The following is a 16,881-nucleotide window of genomic DNA, read 5'->3' as shown; positions in this document are numbered from 1 at the left end:
CAGGCAATGGAGATTTATTCGAGGCAGAAAAAAGTTTCTAAGATTCCATAATAAGTGCTGTACATTTTTTTTTTCCTTCCTATTGTTAAAAGCTGGTTTTCTCTCACACTTGCCATTGCTGCCAGTGTTCCCTTTGTTTCACTTTGCATGTATTAGTTTTCCTTAGTTGCATTAATTTCCTTAGCTTTGTAAGTGAAGCATTGTGATGTCAGGCGTACATACCTCATCTATCGACTGCCTCCTTGTGATTCTGAAAGAGGTGAGCACCTGGGTCATGACTCTCATTAGACTAATTTTCTACACAGACTACAGGTTTTCCTCAAGTGCCTGTTTTCAAAGCTATCTAGCTTCCAGTCTTGGACTGTGGCAAATCTTCCACGTAAGTGACTATATGAACAAGAAGACTGAGTTAAGATTCAGTTTAGCTCTAATCCAACAAGCGTGACCGCTATTCTTCTATTCTGAATGTTACCAAGCATGTAAGGTTTAGGTAAGAACACATACAGAAACTTGATACCAGAGTGAGCTGCAAAAAGAGATGTCTCAACCGTTCTACATTCTGCTTTGTCTGCTATGGTTACCAACAGCCCATAAACACATCAAAAAACCATACACAATGAGAACAGCTAATACTCACAGCAAACCAGAAATAGCAGCATGGGAAACTTAGCTTGCAGTTAGTACTTTAAGTGAACTATCAGTAGTGACAATCCGGACCTTCTAAAAACAAAGCAACATAGTTTAGGCTATACAGTCTATTAAAAATAGTAGTCATACACTATCCAGATGTGCATAATCTTCTTGTAGCAAGTGTTTAACATAAGACCTGATGACCAATGAAAAAAGTTAGAAAAAAATTTTTTTTGGACTGGTGCAAAATATTGACATTTTCAGAACTGCAGGGAGGAAATCAGATTCACTTCAGCCTGAAACACAGCAATTTTTCATTGCTGTTCCTGAACACATTACATGAAAGGACTTAATTCCAAAAGCCATGTACTTAAGCTAAAATAAAGTTAAGACTACTTCCTCAAAACACATTCCTTTGTCAAATTTAACATTTTCAGGTTTTCTGCTTATACCTTCCAAGGGGCAAAATAAATCACTCCAAGCAAATAAGCAGGAACAGTTTATTGTGACGCTGGCAGCTTTACCTTTCTCAAGTAATACTGAGCTCTCTAAAATTTTTTTTTTTACCTGCCAATTTAAATATTTCACCAACATATGCATTGTTACTTTATAAAATTTCTTTAATATTTGCATCTTTTCACCTGATTTAACACAAAAACAGAAGCAAAAGAACAAACTATTGGAAACATAAGGAGTTGCATCATGGCAAATGTAATCTTTAATAGAAAGTAAGAAAAACCTCCCTACTGACCTTATTCAGAATGAGGAAAAAGATAAATATCCACAGCTCTTTGTTCCATTTGGTAGGACTTTAAGATCCATCAATGCATGTATAAGCACAGAACACACAGTTTTAGCCACACTGGAACCACCTAAACAGAGATTTTTATGTTCCATAGTTTTTACATGCATTCCATCCTTGATGTGCTGATTATAGTACAGGGATTCTGTTCTTCATCTACAGCAGTTTCAACTTAAGAATACACCATAAGCCAACTTAGAGAAACATCCATTAGTTGCTAATAGAATCACAGGAAGGTCTCACAACAGTTTACTAAAACATTAAGTTTTTTTTAAATCACAGTTTTCAAATATAAAAATTGGGTTTTCCCTGTAACTGAAATATATTTACAAGAACATTTTAAAAAGATGGTCTGTAATTTAGATCTAATCACTGTCATCTGAACCACCTTCAGACCCCTCATCGTTGGATCCTTCTGGTTCAGATTCGTTACCAGATCCTCTGCCAGAACCCTCGTTGTCAGATCCTCTCTCAGAATCTCTGTCTGAGTCAGCACTGCGAGAAGCTGGGCGAGATTCATTTTCTGAACCACCAGAACGACTTCTCCCCGACTGTACAGACTCATTGTCAGACTGCTCCGAATCTGACCGCCTCCTTTTTCTGGCCGACCTGTCACTGTCAGAATCTTCCTCAGATGGGCGGACACTGGATCTCCTTGGACTACCTGCCTCGCTACCAGATTTGTTTCTGTTATCAGAATCACTGTCAGAAACAATGCGTTTACTGTGCTGCTGTTCCCCATCATCTGAATCACTGTTGCTATTACGAGCATGTCTGTAGGAAAAGAAAAAAAAAAATCCAGCATTAAAAGATGCTATCCTTAGCTTGAAAATAAAATGAGACACCAGGATTTGAGTAATGCTAGCATTATCAGAATGAGAAGAATGAGCGGAATTAATTTGCAATGGAAAGTGGTGTTGTGAGTACAATGAAAGGCTTCTCATTATCTTTGCATTATCTCATTATTAACACTGCAGTTTCTCTGAAAAGCATGCATTGAAACTTTAGCACACACAAAGTAAATCAAGGTTCTTACCCATCATCAGCAATTTTGAGTTTATCCTCATCAGAAGAATCATCACTTGATGAAATGATGGCTTTTGATTTGATCTTTCCTTTCATTGAAGGAGGCAGACGTTCTGGTTTGGGCTGTATAGGGGAAAAACAAAGGGTTGCCTGTTCATGTGGCTGGTCAAAGCATAGTGCAGAAATGCAGAAACATATATACTCAGAAAATCAGACATGCTTTTAACACTTGTTCTAAAGTCATTAGATCAAAATTTTCCATTTACTATCACTTAATTCTAAATGGCTTTGGAAATATCCTTTTCATCCTTGAAGCAGCTATAGCAACAGGGGAGGAGGACTAAAATAAGCTCAAAGGCAGTTTGTTACAAGAAGTTTTGTTGTAATTTTCAACATTAATAGATCTCTCTCTACTACAGTAATGCTGAACTCCAAATGCATATTTAGAAAGTGATGCAGATATCCTGGGTTTAACTTACAGCCTTCTTTTTCTCTGCTTTGGGTGGACGTCGTTTTTTAGGTCTGGGACCATTTTCGTGTTCTTCATCATCACTCCCCTCATCTGCCTTCTGGGGTCTTTAAACAGAAACATATTTCATATAATGTAAAGCATAGCATCAAAAAAAAAAAACCTTAACACTTAAATATCAGTCTCAAGAAACGTCCAGTTGATCAAGGGTTACTCATACTTCTTTTGCAGAATGGCTGTTTAAGTCTTGTAATGTGCATGCGTAAATAAAAATTAATCATGTGAACTCTTGACAACAGTTCATTTTTTAAACCATTATGAAAGACTGCATGAGAATATACTTAAAAAGCCATACTATTTCTCAGGGGGGGGCTTTAACATTAAGGTATCAATTACCTCCTCCTCTTCTTCTTCTTTCTCTCACCCTCCTCTTCTTCCCCATCTTGTTCACTACCACTGCCCTTCCTCTTCTTTTTCTTTCTAGACATGGGCAGATCTTCATCGCTATCATCGTTGACGAACTCATCAAATTCCCCTGCTCCTTTTTTGGAACGCTATAATAAATAAAAGCCCCACAAGATAGCCTATTATTCACCTTCCAGGTAAAAAGCTACCAGAAAACAAGTCAAAATCGAAACTTTACCTGAACCTGTTTTCAGAGATACAAAAATACAGACCTTCTTGTCCCAACTTCCCCATAATCTCTAGATTGATGGCATTAAGAAATTTATTCCAAATTGGCACATAATAAAATAACAGAAGAAAATTGTTTTAACAATTGAATAGAACAGATTTTGGTGATGCCACCATGCTTGGAACTTTTATGTATAGCTTTCAATTTTTATAGTTGAGCATTAAACCTGCACAATTTCACTCAGTGGAGCCTAGGAGCTTGAAATCAAAAACCTGTGCTACTGCAAGAGACCATATATCAAAAGGGGGAAATGAAGGCAATTTAAAGAAAAAAAAATAAAAAATAAAAATCTGTTCTACCCTGCCTCCACCGCCACCACGTTTTTTCTCCTTTGATCCTTCTACTTCACCAGTGAACATCAGAATATTCTTGGTTTTCTCCACATATTGAGCTCTTTGTTCCAGAAGTTTCTTCTGTTCTTCTTTTTCTCTTAGGCGCTTCTCTTCCTGAAACAGAGAAAACTAACCATTACTACTGTATTTGCAGCATTGCAGTGATTAGAATCGAAGGCATATAAATTATTTGCTGACAGGAAACTGGAAGATTGACTTTTGACAGTCTGTCATAGCAGAAGGTCCACGTGGCAAAAAAAGAAAAAGTTTTCTACAAACCTATGCTAAAGTAGGCAGAAGTCCAAATGAACTGTTGCACCAAGTGCTTCCTCACCCAGCCTGCCAGTACAGAAATTGGATGGCAGACCTTCTGGGGCATGAATTTTATTTCATTATAAAAACAAAATATCTATTTCTGAGGCCATGGGGAAGAATGAGTATCACCTGTTAGCTATTTAGCTATAACATTTTCTGCTAGCACTTACTATAACAAAGCAAAGTAGCTATTTTATCAGTAACACCAGGTACCACCAGAGAGCAACAGGGGCATATACATCGTTGATAGGTGTACTTTTTAAAAATAAAGCATGTTTTTAAAAAATATAGCATAGAGAATGTAACAGAATAAAACCTGTTCTTTAAGTAGTTTTTGGCGAAGCAGTTCCTTTTCTTGCTCTTGCTTCGCACGCAGCTCCCTCTCTTCTTCATCCTGCTTGCGTGCCCGAGCCACATGATACTGGGCCTGACTCAGTAAGTCAGAGCATTGCCTGTAACATGCAATGTTTTCAAGTAAAGGAAGGTGGCAGGCACATACTACAAGAAGAAACAGTTTTATAACGGCCATGCATCACAACATTATGTTCATATCACTAAGAGAAAAAAGCTACTTGCAATAGCACAATAGAAGAGTAGAGTACTACAGGTTTTTGAGTAAACTGAAGCACTTTCTAGCAAGCTAATTTATCTTTAAATTGCAATGTATCATTTCAAAACCTATCGCTTCACACTTAAAATTTAGCCAATTCAGATACAAAAAAACCCCCACAAACATAAAAGGAACCATCCCAACTAATCTGGACAGCTTCAGAAGCATGGTCAACAAAAACTTGTATTTAATCATAACATACTAGCAAACCTGATCAGAAAGGTAGGTAGAAATTCTATCTTAAAAAACCCAGTTGTGTAAGAGTTAAGGTTGCATAAAGTGTTTGTCTCATGAAACATGAAAGCGAGGTGCTTTCAATACCCTCTTATCTAATGTTACATTGGCATTTCCTTTCATATTAAGATTAAATTTTCTCCTTTGTACAGTGTTTTAATGATATCCATTTTAAGATGTACATCTCACGATGGCCAACAGATGTTATTTGTATATGGCTACGAAAATCTTAGAAGAAGGTGCAATAAACGAAACACAGGGCATACTGAATGAAAACTTAAGGAATAAGCTTACAAGGAAACTGATTTGAATAGGCTTGCATACAAACTCACTACCCTGAGCAAAAGCCAAAGCAGAATAGCATCTGCAAAACAAGTTTTTCATGTTTCAATAACTGACCCATGCTATTCACCCATGAACTACCTCAAAAAATCTCCATGAAAGCAAACCTGTTGTTAGATTATTATGTTTCAAGTCAAAACAGTTAGAGCTAGAGATGTTTAAATAAATGTCACTATACTCTCACCAATGGGAAATTTGCCATTAAAACAGCTAAAGTTTTGCAGGCTCCAGCTAATGGCAGGCACCACATGTTGAGAGTTTTAGACTACACAAAAATGTTAGAAAGCAGACAGGAGAAGAACGAAATAGCAATAGGGAGTAAACCTGCATTTGTATTTCTACTGTTCTAAGAAATTGTTAGTTGAAATTTTGGAATCCAGTTTTATTATGAAAAAACAAGACAAAAATATTCCACTTGGACTTGTTTGTGGGTTTGTGTTTTGGTTTTTTGTTTGTTTGGGTGTGGGTTTTGTTTGTTTGGGTTTTTTTACCTGGCTTCCGTAGCAGCAAGTGCCAAATCAAATCTCATCTTATCACCTACTTTACTCAAGTAACTGAAGTACCTGGAGGAAAAAACAAACAAAACAAAGCAAAAATGGCATTACTTACATATTTATTGTAATTTTGCCTTAAAACAAAGCATTTACTCCTGAATTACAATCCTATAAAACTCAACAGATGAGGAAACCTCACCAGTTTTCTCTGTGTGCAGCCACTTTTAATACAACAGTGTAAGAGTACATTCAGAGGTCTCCAAATGTAAAACATTCTAAAACCCCCCTAGAGTGGAACAAAAAACTGAGAAAAATTCTAAAGAGAATCCTAAGATTTCATTTACTGACTCCTAGCAATAAGTGCATCGCTGATCGCGGCAGATTTATTCCTTGTCTGTCACAGCTTAAGTGCTTGAATCCAGCATAAGAAACAGAAGGAAAACTTATTTTTTAAAAATCTTTCCAGAACACCCTCCTTGAACCTAAGTGACAGGCCCTTGCAAACACAATATACCTTCAGGTAGACGGGTAACCTACGATGATCAGTATTTTGAAAACAGTTTCTCCAATTCATTTAAAGAAAGACGACTTTCTACCTTTCAAGGTTGCCAGTTTCTTCCCATATTCCAGAGACATTTCAAATGAAGTGGTTTTGTGCTAGACTGAACTCAAATTCTTGTGTATATCAAGAAAGTACTTCCTTGCTCGCATTTTAGATTATGGAAAATATTTTCCAAAATGTGACAGGCATCTGAATTTTTCATTAAGGGGTACAAAATAAATGATTTCACACAACTTTCTCAAGACAATAAATACCAAGCTTCTAACTGAATTTAAGTTAGAATTTGTGTTTGAATGTTTACTTTGCATTATGTAAAGCACTAGAATTGTGAAATGTTTACTTGTATGAAAGGCTTGCTTTAGTTGACAAAATTATTGAAAGGCAACATCTATTCCTGACATAACAACAGAGCTAGCAATGCATAAAGCAAGCACCAGCTACACCAGCAATACCTAGGAGCTGAATAAATGGTTGAAAGCTTTCTGTTCAAAGACAGTGACAACTGGATCAGATTAATCACACTGTTTTCTGAGCAGAATTGTTGGGGTTTTTTTGTAAAAAGAACTAAAAGATGTGAAATGCACTTAAGAAACCACTTCTGTTCTTAAGTCATGAGAGCGCTTAGGCTTTACTTGCCAACAGGTAGACAGAATTTGTTTTCAAGGACTACTGGACACTAACTAGGCTTATACAATATAAGTAGATTTGCTTTTGAGCCTTATAGGTTGTTTTGAAAGAAATCATCAAAAAAGTGATCAATCAGTAGAATAATTTCAACATGTTTTTCAACTACACTCTTCCAGGAAGAGGTGTACTTGGTCATAGTAATACAAAACCCTTCGAGAAACAGATATTGGCCACTTGGCCAAACAAAACTGGCTCTGGAGCAAAGTCTGAATACATAGTTTTGTGAGGCTCAATCTTTGTTTTCCTACCAGAAACTCTAGAATTACATACAGTGTTTCATGGGAGATGATTGCTCATTCTTCTAACCAGATTTGTGACCTATACTGCAAATTTACTGTAAGGGAACAACTAAATAGATTATAATGTCTAGAAATAAATGAGCTTTACCTGTGGGCTAGCTCCAGTTCTTTCACAGCATTAAGCACTTCCTTTAGATTGCTTTTTTCATCTTTCAGGACAGAGGTAGCTAGTCTTTGTAGCACTAAAGCCACATTAAACATAAGGACTGTATCACTTGGCGCTACGTGCCTGGCCTGTAAATAAAAAGCATGTTTTAAGATATGCTACAACGTGATACAGAGGTATACGGAAGTGACATACAGAGAATAAGCACCATTATTTCAATCCCAGACTACTAAATTTAAAAGATACAAACATGCATCAACTTACAGTAATTTTATTCTGTGATATATGATGTTTTATATTTGTACCTTTAACAAAGTTTGTTTGCATTCCTGTAATTTGCCACATTTGAAGAGCGCCCGGGCCAAATATAACAATACTTCAGTATTTTGGTGCTTATAGAACTTTCTGAGGCAGTTTTCATACTGAAATGTGAAGAAAAAAAAAAAAAAAAAATCAAATTAAGAGGTGAAAATGGTTATTTTGATTAGCTACCTCCAGCAAATGGTTCTATTCCTAAAAAGCATTACTGCTAATATGCCTTTTGTTTTTTAAAGTGTGTCATGCTACAGGGATGCCTCCTTTCCACTGATCAGAAAATTCTTTCTGCTATTCCATAGCAAGTACCTGATTTTTCTGGAAACTGGCTGCAGTCCAGGAGGCTCTGTAGGTCTTAAAATACAACAGAATACTTTGCAAGTACGATCTATTGTAATGAAGTCCAACACACACAACTCATTTTAAGAGCACTCAGCTATTCTTCACAGTATGGGGTGGAGGGAAATCCATTTTCTCTATTCATACAAGATATTTTATAAATGGAAATATATTTAATGTAATGATCCCATATAGCTGATGCAATTAGTTAAAAAAAAAAAAAATTCTACACCTTTCATATAACTCAATGTCAAATTTATTCTGTCCACCTAGTTGAATAACTTGGCATGCCAAGCGATATTTGGTTGCTCTAAAATGTAAAAGATGACTTGTTACCATAGGTTTTGTGGGTCTAGAATTAAAGCTTCAGTTATGAAACTTATCCCTTTCAGCAACGAGCACCTTTTGTTTGACATATCCCTTTCTCAAGGAATCATTCACCCTTTCTAAACCTCCAAATTAATAAGAAGTACAAAGTAATCTTTATTTCTAGCTCAAATACAGAAAATGCCCAGAATTGTAATGCCTGAAGTCACTACTTCTGAATCACACTGTCCTGCAAGCGCCTAATTTTCACTCACCTTTACAGTCAAAGATTTTGTATTTAGGATAAGTCTACCATGGATTTGTATGCTTTGTGGTAGAGAACTCACAAGAATAATTTCTGCAGCTGCAGTAAGCTAGGCTATTACATGCAATCTGTCTCCCTTTGAGTGAAGTATCATGTATTTCAGACTGTGGCTTGTACCAACTGTGCAGCAGAACCCAAGGAACAAACAATAAAACACCTCAGTAAATAAACACATTTTTACTACTGGCGTTACTTAAATATATTAGCAAATGACTACAATATTTTTCTGACAAATCAAAAGGTGAAAATGATACCGGGTTTCCCACTGTAATTCACTGCTTAAACAATTGCTAAAATTAGATTTTCATTAGGCTTTTTGTCAATAAAACCAGACGTGTTATAAAAAACAACAGACCTCATTCAAATACAACAGAAAGAATCTTGTTCACTGTCAGTAGTAACTACTGAGATCTTGATCAGGTAAGAAAGGCCCAGTATCTCTTCCTTATAACCATCACAAAAAGCTTCAGGATAGCTCTGAATTAACTACTTTTGAGCCTCAATATGGACTCAATGTTAATGAAAAAAGTATGTTCTGAGCTTCTGCCCTGTCCAACATACGCTTTTTTTTTTTTCTTTTAAGCTTACTTGTATGCTTTTGATCAACTGAGTCAATTTAGTTAGAATAGGTTGTTACTTGGAAGTTAGCTTGCTTGAGCAGGTTGAACCAGATGACCTCAACAGATTTCTTCCAACATGAATTACCCTGTGATGTTAACTGTGGTGAAAGAAATCATGGCACAGTCAGCTTTTCAGACAGCTCTGATCGTTATTTATGCTATCATTTGCAAGAACAAAAATAGGAAGTGTTGCTATTAAAAAAAAAACCCAGCAGCTAATTGTTTTTACTTACTTCAGTAAAACCTGAATGTAAATCACATACAGTAACTACACTGACTGAAACCTCTCTGACTAAAAATTCATTCCAAGACCAAAATTCTGCACCAATTATGTTTTAACTCTGCTACCACAAAAAAAGTATACAAGTTGGTACCCCTTACCCACATTTGGCAGTTTGTTTTTAGATCTAGACTTGACAGCCAACAGCATGCTAGAAATAGCCCTACAACTTGTTAAAATATTATTCAGAACCTTTCGCAGCTGCTACGACAGCAGAGAAACATCCAGAAGTCATCCAACCCAACATATTATGCAGTTCAACTTAGAGATGTTACCATCTGCACAGCACTGATGTACTGTTTCTGTTCTACGTAGATATGTGCCAAATTCAGCCACACATCACTGATATCTGCTGTTGCCTCTCTCACTTGGGCAAAAACATCACGAGCTTCACGGAAATATCCTTTATGCGCCAAGACAGCTCCTAAGGGGAAAGTAATATGCACAACGTAAGCTTCCAGGTTCGTGTACTATGTACTCCTACCAAACAAAACAACATATTGCATGAATAAAGATCCCCACCAAAAACTACACGACATAGCTGCCATATGAAAGCTATTCTTTCCTGTGCTCTAGTACATAGTGTTCAGGCCCTGCAAAAACAATTCCATATTAAAGCATGAACCATAAGAATATCATCACCTCTGAAGGAAAATTAGAATCTAATATTCACCTATGCCATTAGCAGCATATAAATTCTTTGGATCATTTCTGAGTACTTGCTTGTAGATTGCTAATGCACGGTCTTGATGACGCTTCTCCTGTAGAAAGAAATATCCCAATTGATCGCTCATTTCTGTAATGAGGTATTAAAAGATCTGCCCAGAACTTTTATGGACTATACGGTGCCAAGTAGGCATCAAGAAAAGCATTTGAGTAGCTAATAGCATACACAAACTAAATGAATAAACTGTACACAGGGCAGACAGACACCCCATTACCTTTTCTCTGTCTCTTGTGGGTTGATGTAGAGTCTGCAACCAGACGTTGCCGAGAGCCAGCATGGAATAAGTATCATTTTGCGTGGAGGGCTGTTTCAATATTCTTTCAAATTTCTTCTGTCCTGGACCCCACTCTTGTTTAGCCAAATGAAGATTGCCAATCAGAGACCAAGCATCCGGATGGTCCTGAATAAAGATTCACTGTAAGTTGCAAAAGCACCGTTTTCCCTTGCAAGGTTACTCTTCCAAGTATAAAATGCTACTTTTCTTAACTAGAATTTCATATTAAAAAAAAAAAACAAAACAAAACCAACAAACACACACAGAGAGCAGATTATGGTAGTTCTCTCTTCTTCCCCTAGTTTATGTGGACAAACAAAATAAAAATTCAACAAAAGCAAAATACAAGTTTAAGTCAGTATTTCAAGTGTTTTAACTTCAAACACTTAAAGGGTTACAAACCTGATTTATCTGAAGCGCTTCTTTAAACCAATCAGAAGCCTCATAAAAATTTCCTTTATCCCTAGCCATAGCTCCCAAGCGCAAGTAACCTAAAAATAAAAATACAAAATAAAATAAAAATCAGGAAACAGGTTAAAATTTTCTCAAATAAAATATTGACCATATTTTTTCTTGGTCTGCTAAGGACAGCAAACATTAAAACATCTTTCCTAGTCTATTCACAATCAGACACACCATGTAAACATCCATCCACAATGGTGATATAGAAATTGCAGATTTTTAACAGTTAAGTATATGAATGTTTTTAACTGGTTTCATAAGTTAAAGATGATTGAGAAACCTCGAAGAAGGGTACATTAGTTACATAATACTCATCCCTCCACTTTAAACAGCTCTTCCATCTCCACAAGCTTTGGGAAGAGTATCAGTTAGCAGGTGATAACAGAAAACAAGCAATTATTTACCAATAATTGGAAAGCTCAAAGCTGGAGATTGGACTGTAAGGATGATGCAGGCCTTAAAAAAAAAAAAAAAAAAGGAGGGAAAAACAGTGGGTAGGCCCCAAAACTACTATGAAAAATGAAGACAGATATAATGAGACCAGAAGACACTGTAAACAGGAAGATTTTTGGTATTATAAGGAGGACCGTGGAACTAAAATACCAAATGTTTCTTACAATCAACGTAATTAGGATGTTCTCTTAAAATGTTTTTATACAGCTTCTCCGCTTCGTGAAATTCACACATCGCCTCATATAGTCTGGCAAGGTTATAGGACGTTGTTACAGATATAGCATTGTAATAATGCTCATCATGTTCAGCTTCTGCTTTTGCACGATCCAGTGATGCCAAAAAATATTTCTAAAGTATAAAAGGAAAAAAGGAATAAAGCACGACAGAATATTCTTAAAGGAAAACTAGGTGATCGAGAAACTCAATTCAAACTTTGTGTAATTACATACCTTCGCTTCTCCCAGGTTGCCCAGCCTGAAGTGCAGAGCACCCACATTATTCAAAATCTCTGGTGGGACATCAGCCTGTACTTTCTCTTGCAGAATGCGTGTGGCTGTACCATAGGCTGAGAGTGCACCCTTTACAAAGAAAGAGAAAGCGGATGAAAGAAATAAGAGCACATAGAGCTCATTCTCTTATGAAAAGCACACACATAATTCACCAAGAGCATATTAATAATACCTGTATATCAGTCTGTTCTAGAATTTGGGCCAGCTCAATCCATGCCTCTACATCATCAGGATATTGTTCTGTAACTTTCTTTAGATGTCCCTGAAAAACAGCAGAAAACGATTATGCCACTTTGTGGACACACAAACTGTTTAAAAACATATAAATAAAATCAAAAAGGAAGACGGAAGGTATTAACCTTAACACTAGAAAAGTGCAATACTGCAAAAGAAAAGATCGTAATCATCTGCACAATTTGGTCACAAAAAAAACTGCATTAGTTTCCTTACTTCACTATTATATTTTTCTGTAGAACACAACACCTGCTTAAAGACTTAGAGAAGCAGAAACCGTTACACCAACATGAGAAGCTAGAAAAGTGATGTCTAACATTTTTTGCATTTATTTACCCAACATTAGATTTAAAACCCCTTTCATTTAAAAAAAAGCCTAACATAGTCCTTCCAGATAAGCTAAGACAAGTGTTTTCTGGAAATCACTAGCTAATTTGTTGTCTTCAGAAAATCATGAGTTAACTTACCATCTTCAGAGAACTTTAACGTATATCAGAAGAATTCTGACCTTTTCATAGTACCAAATACAATTGTGAGGCTGGGGCTTCTCTAAATTCTTGGACTTGCTTTAGCCAGAGCCCAGTAGGAGTCTCAGTTCTGTCCAGAAGTTGTGACTCTCCACAGTTAGGACGATCTTTCATGACAGCCAATATTAAATATTCTATACCTACAGCCAAGTAACCCTGTGTTTTGTGCAACTTAAGGTACAGTCTGATTTTCAAGTTCTACTCTTGTACGTAAAAGCACGATGCTGGCAGAAGCAAAACTCACCTTTGCAATATCCCGTTTCTCCTGGTCTTCTGAAGCCGCATAAAGAGATCCGAGGATTTTCATAGTCTCATAATTGTTAGGATAGGCTTTCAAAACTTTTTCAAAGCATTGTGATGCATTCTCTTTGTCCCCTCGATAAATGTACATTTGACCCAATCCAAAAAATGGAAGTACAAAAGAAGATGAGGCAAACTGAGTGGCCTGGTAATAATACTGGAAAGCTTGATCATAATCTTCCTAATTACAAAGAAGTAAATAAAGAACAGGTAGTGTTTTCACAGGTAAAGTTTGTATGAACTTTTATAATACAGATTTTTAAGTGTTGTCTCAAAGGGGGCTTTTAAAAACTGCCCTACCTGTACATGAAAAGATCTAGCCAGCTGATAACAACTCTCCGCCTGCATTGCTTCAACTTCTGTATTATGGAAAGCATGAAGAGCCAGGTGTTGTACTTTACCATAGTCCTGAAAAAAAAGAAGTTAAATGAAATTTGAAAGCCTTCACTTTATTTATGGTCAAGTGGTTTATTATTTAAACAAGGACAGATGGAAAATACAAGAAAGCTTTAGGCATAGCACTGACTAAATTAATAACAACAGATTTAGTTTTCGTGGTTACTGTTCTTTTCTCTATTTCATATTTTAAAGCATGGAAGAGGCAGGGAGAAGAAAAACAAAACAAAACAAAATCCCTTCAGAACACAAAGGTGACCTTGACTTAAGAAATAAGTGTACCTTTTCTTGGCTTTCTTGAGAAAAGTTTATACAAAATTTAACTCAAACTTTACACTTGTCCATCTAGATTAACAGTTCCATATTAGGCACCACTTAGCCTGATGAAATGAGATTGCATCTAACACCAAAATCCTTGCTGTTCAGAGGTTATCAAGTATTTAACTGTAAAATTCCATAGACCTCTTACCTTCTTGAAGAAGAAGTGATTAGCCAAGTGATTCAACACCATTGGATTACTGGGATCAATTGTGTAAGCCCTAGAGAGGAGTTGAACACCATTCTTGATGGAATCAGCCTAAATGAAACATTGAAAGGTATCAGCAATATCTCAATAGCTGTATCTTATTAACAACTTCTAAACTGTTCTTCAGGCTGGTGCAGGAACTCAGACAAAACCTTGCTGGGCTCACAGAAAAAAGCAAATTCAGCTACTAGCTTTCTCCCTGCAGCACACAGATAGAAAATGTGAAATGAAGCCACCACAAAGGCATGAAAAAAAGCAGAGCAGAACTTTCTAGGAAAACAAACAAACTTAGTCTTGGTGTCCTTTGACATTTCACACTCGCACCCTGATAGCATTCCCTCTGCTGTTCAACGTCCCCAGTTCCCGTTTGGTCTAGTTTTCAACCTTTTGAACAAATTGTGTAACAGTGAAAGGAAAATACTGACAGGTTCAAATTGTAAACAAGAATTTCAGATGCTGAATTAAGGCCTACTAGAACTTAAGTTCTAATTAAAAAATGGTAGAAGTTCATGGTGTTTACATAGGGCTATCATTGCATCAACCTACTCTTTTCTATAGAAACTTTATAGTTCAAAGAAAGTATTCCATGGGTACAAATTTGATTTGCCTACAAGTTCAAATCCATAACTGATAAAATAATTGCTATATATTCTGGACACTCATGAGATCTATATCACAAGCACGTCAACTTAAATCTGTATTTATTTCTGAACAGAAACACCAAGAACAGTATCTAGTAATCACGTAACATCTGTGCTTTACTTTGCAATTATTATCAGCAGAAAGCTATCTTATTGAACAGATTCGGTTTTATCAAGTTGAGAAACAAGATAAAGTCCAATAGGCAGCTAAAAAACATAATTTCAGTTTGAAAAGGCATTATCTTTCCAAATCTAGCATAACAATATACCTTGATCAGGAGATATTGAATAATTGTTGGATTAATTTTCAAAGGCAAAGAGGTTTTATAATCACAGTATGTATACGTCCAGGTTCTCTGATATTTTGAGTCTCATGTCCAATTTCAACTAAATCCAATACATGGTTAGAAGTCTCAAAGCTTCTAAGTGCTTTCATTAAAGAAAAACAGAGATAAGACAGACCTCAATGAGAACACAGTGTAATCTCAACTGTGATTTGACATCATATTATCTTCTAGAAGGGAGAAACATTAGAAATATATAAGCACAGAAAAGATCTCAATTAGTAGGTTTGCAACTTGGAGAAAATATTTTCCTCAGAGAAAGTGTTCTCCCTCCCCCATGCCAACTCTTCGATGATATACTAACTTTGCAGTGCAAGCAGTAAAAACAGTTTGAAGTAAAGCACAGATGATATATTTCTTACAAAGAATAAAAACTGTATTTGAGTATGTCAGCTTTTAATTACAGCTTTTCGAAGCTTAACGTGAGTGGGCTCATCCCTTGACTTTAGTCAAAAGACCTTCAGGAAAAAAAAAAAAGATACCAGGTTAACAGCTTTCATTAGTTTCTTGCCCATGGAATTATTTATTAAAATTTGACTTTAGAATATTTTTGGTTGTCTCTGTAGTTTTAGGAAAGAAAACTCTCGTGCCCACGGTTTTTGGAATTCTTCATGGAAGTCTTAACAGTTTTGGGGTTTTTTTCCCCAACATAGTAAACTAAGTAATTTTCAGGCATTCTGTGCTAAAAAAGGATCTTTCTAGGGAGCTACGTGTTTTATAGATAGCATAACAATAAATTTTAGCAACATACAATTATTTAACAACTTTTTTTTTTTTTAAACACCTAAAGGTCCCATCCTCCACTGATAACTTCCTTGCCATGGATTAACCATTTCAGATCTTATGATCCCAATTAAGCTCCATGAGCATATGTATTTTCCTAGTGATACAACGTGTAGAGAGGAAGGATCACCACTTTATTGTACTTTCATCAGCCTAGTTAAAATTCATTCTTGCCTACTCTTTGGTTTACCACGTGGTATGCATGCCAAGGTAGCTTGAATACAACTTTTAACACTTATTCAAAAGCTTATGTTTCTTAACGCCCTGGGACTGTCTTTATTCTTGACCTTCCTGTTAGCATGATGCTCTTTCAAAAAAAAAAAATCCCTGATGCTCTGGAATAGAGCTGCCATTGCAAGTGAGGTCTCCCAGTATTTGAGGACTTCCAGAGCATCCTGAGTACAAGCTGATTTAGTTAACCTTCACAGAGTCACAAATGACTAAGTAAGGCTCGCTATTATACATATTATAACTATTGCTCATTAAAGTAAGATTTTGATATCATCACTTTTGAGTTTTTTTAAGTGATTGGACATGCATTCACATATCTCATCACAGATTTTTATTATTTTAATTAAAATAGTTAACCCAGCACTGGTTTTCTGTACTTAACACCTCTATAAGCAAGACAGTTGAAGATTGTTAATAATAGAAGAAAGGTATTCAGAATGTGCTGCTCACATCACAAGTACATATCCGTAACATCATTCAATAGTGACACACTCAAAATTATTTAACCACAAAAGTTATTACCCCTTTTAAAAACTGGACTACCTTTCAAAGGATTATAAGTTTGTTTTTTCAAATAAGAAGAAAGTAAACTGAGTATGGTTTCTTGTCAAGTCAGACCCACCTCTTTATTATTGAGTTCCAGAACCGCCAGTCCAACCAAAGCACCTACACATTTTGAATTTAGCT

The 16,881-nt window shown here is 36.1% G+C and overlaps 1 protein-coding gene across 1 annotated transcript in view; it reads right to left on the bottom strand.

Annotated features, from left to right (window-relative positions):
* Window positions 1–1,440: 1,440 nt before the first annotated feature.
* Window positions 1,441–16,881, bottom strand: part of CTR9 (CTR9, Paf1/RNA polymerase II complex component) — a 20,346-nt gene continuing 4,905 nt past the window's right edge. Inside the window, 20 exon segments of the mRNA XM_009892688.1 lie at window positions 1,441–2,206; window positions 2,469–2,581; window positions 2,938–3,034; window positions 3,324–3,481; window positions 3,921–4,067; window positions 4,585–4,720; window positions 5,946–6,017; window positions 7,585–7,730; window positions 7,908–8,024; window positions 10,063–10,211; window positions 10,461–10,548; window positions 10,729–10,914; window positions 11,191–11,279; window positions 11,868–12,051; window positions 12,153–12,281; window positions 12,385–12,474; window positions 13,218–13,454; window positions 13,574–13,681; window positions 14,139–14,246; window positions 16,817–16,881. The exon segment at window positions 16,817–16,881 is cut by the window's right edge and continues 22 nt beyond it. Of these exon segments, the coding sequence (XP_009890990.1) occupies window positions 1,798–2,206; window positions 2,469–2,581; window positions 2,938–3,034; window positions 3,324–3,481; window positions 3,921–4,067; window positions 4,585–4,720; window positions 5,946–6,017; window positions 7,585–7,730; window positions 7,908–8,024; window positions 10,063–10,211; window positions 10,461–10,548; window positions 10,729–10,914; window positions 11,191–11,279; window positions 11,868–12,051; window positions 12,153–12,281; window positions 12,385–12,474; window positions 13,218–13,454; window positions 13,574–13,681; window positions 14,139–14,246; window positions 16,817–16,881 (2,828 nt within the window). The 3' untranslated portion in view covers window positions 1,441–1,797.

This window comes from Charadrius vociferus, unplaced genomic scaffold (genome assembly GCF_000708025.1).
Source record: "Charadrius vociferus isolate BGI_N301 unplaced genomic scaffold, ASM70802v2 scaffold19, whole genome shotgun sequence".
NCBI lineage: Eukaryota > Metazoa > Chordata > Aves > Charadriiformes > Charadriidae > Charadrius > Charadrius vociferus.
This window is presented reverse-complemented; position numbering and strand designations above follow the sequence as displayed.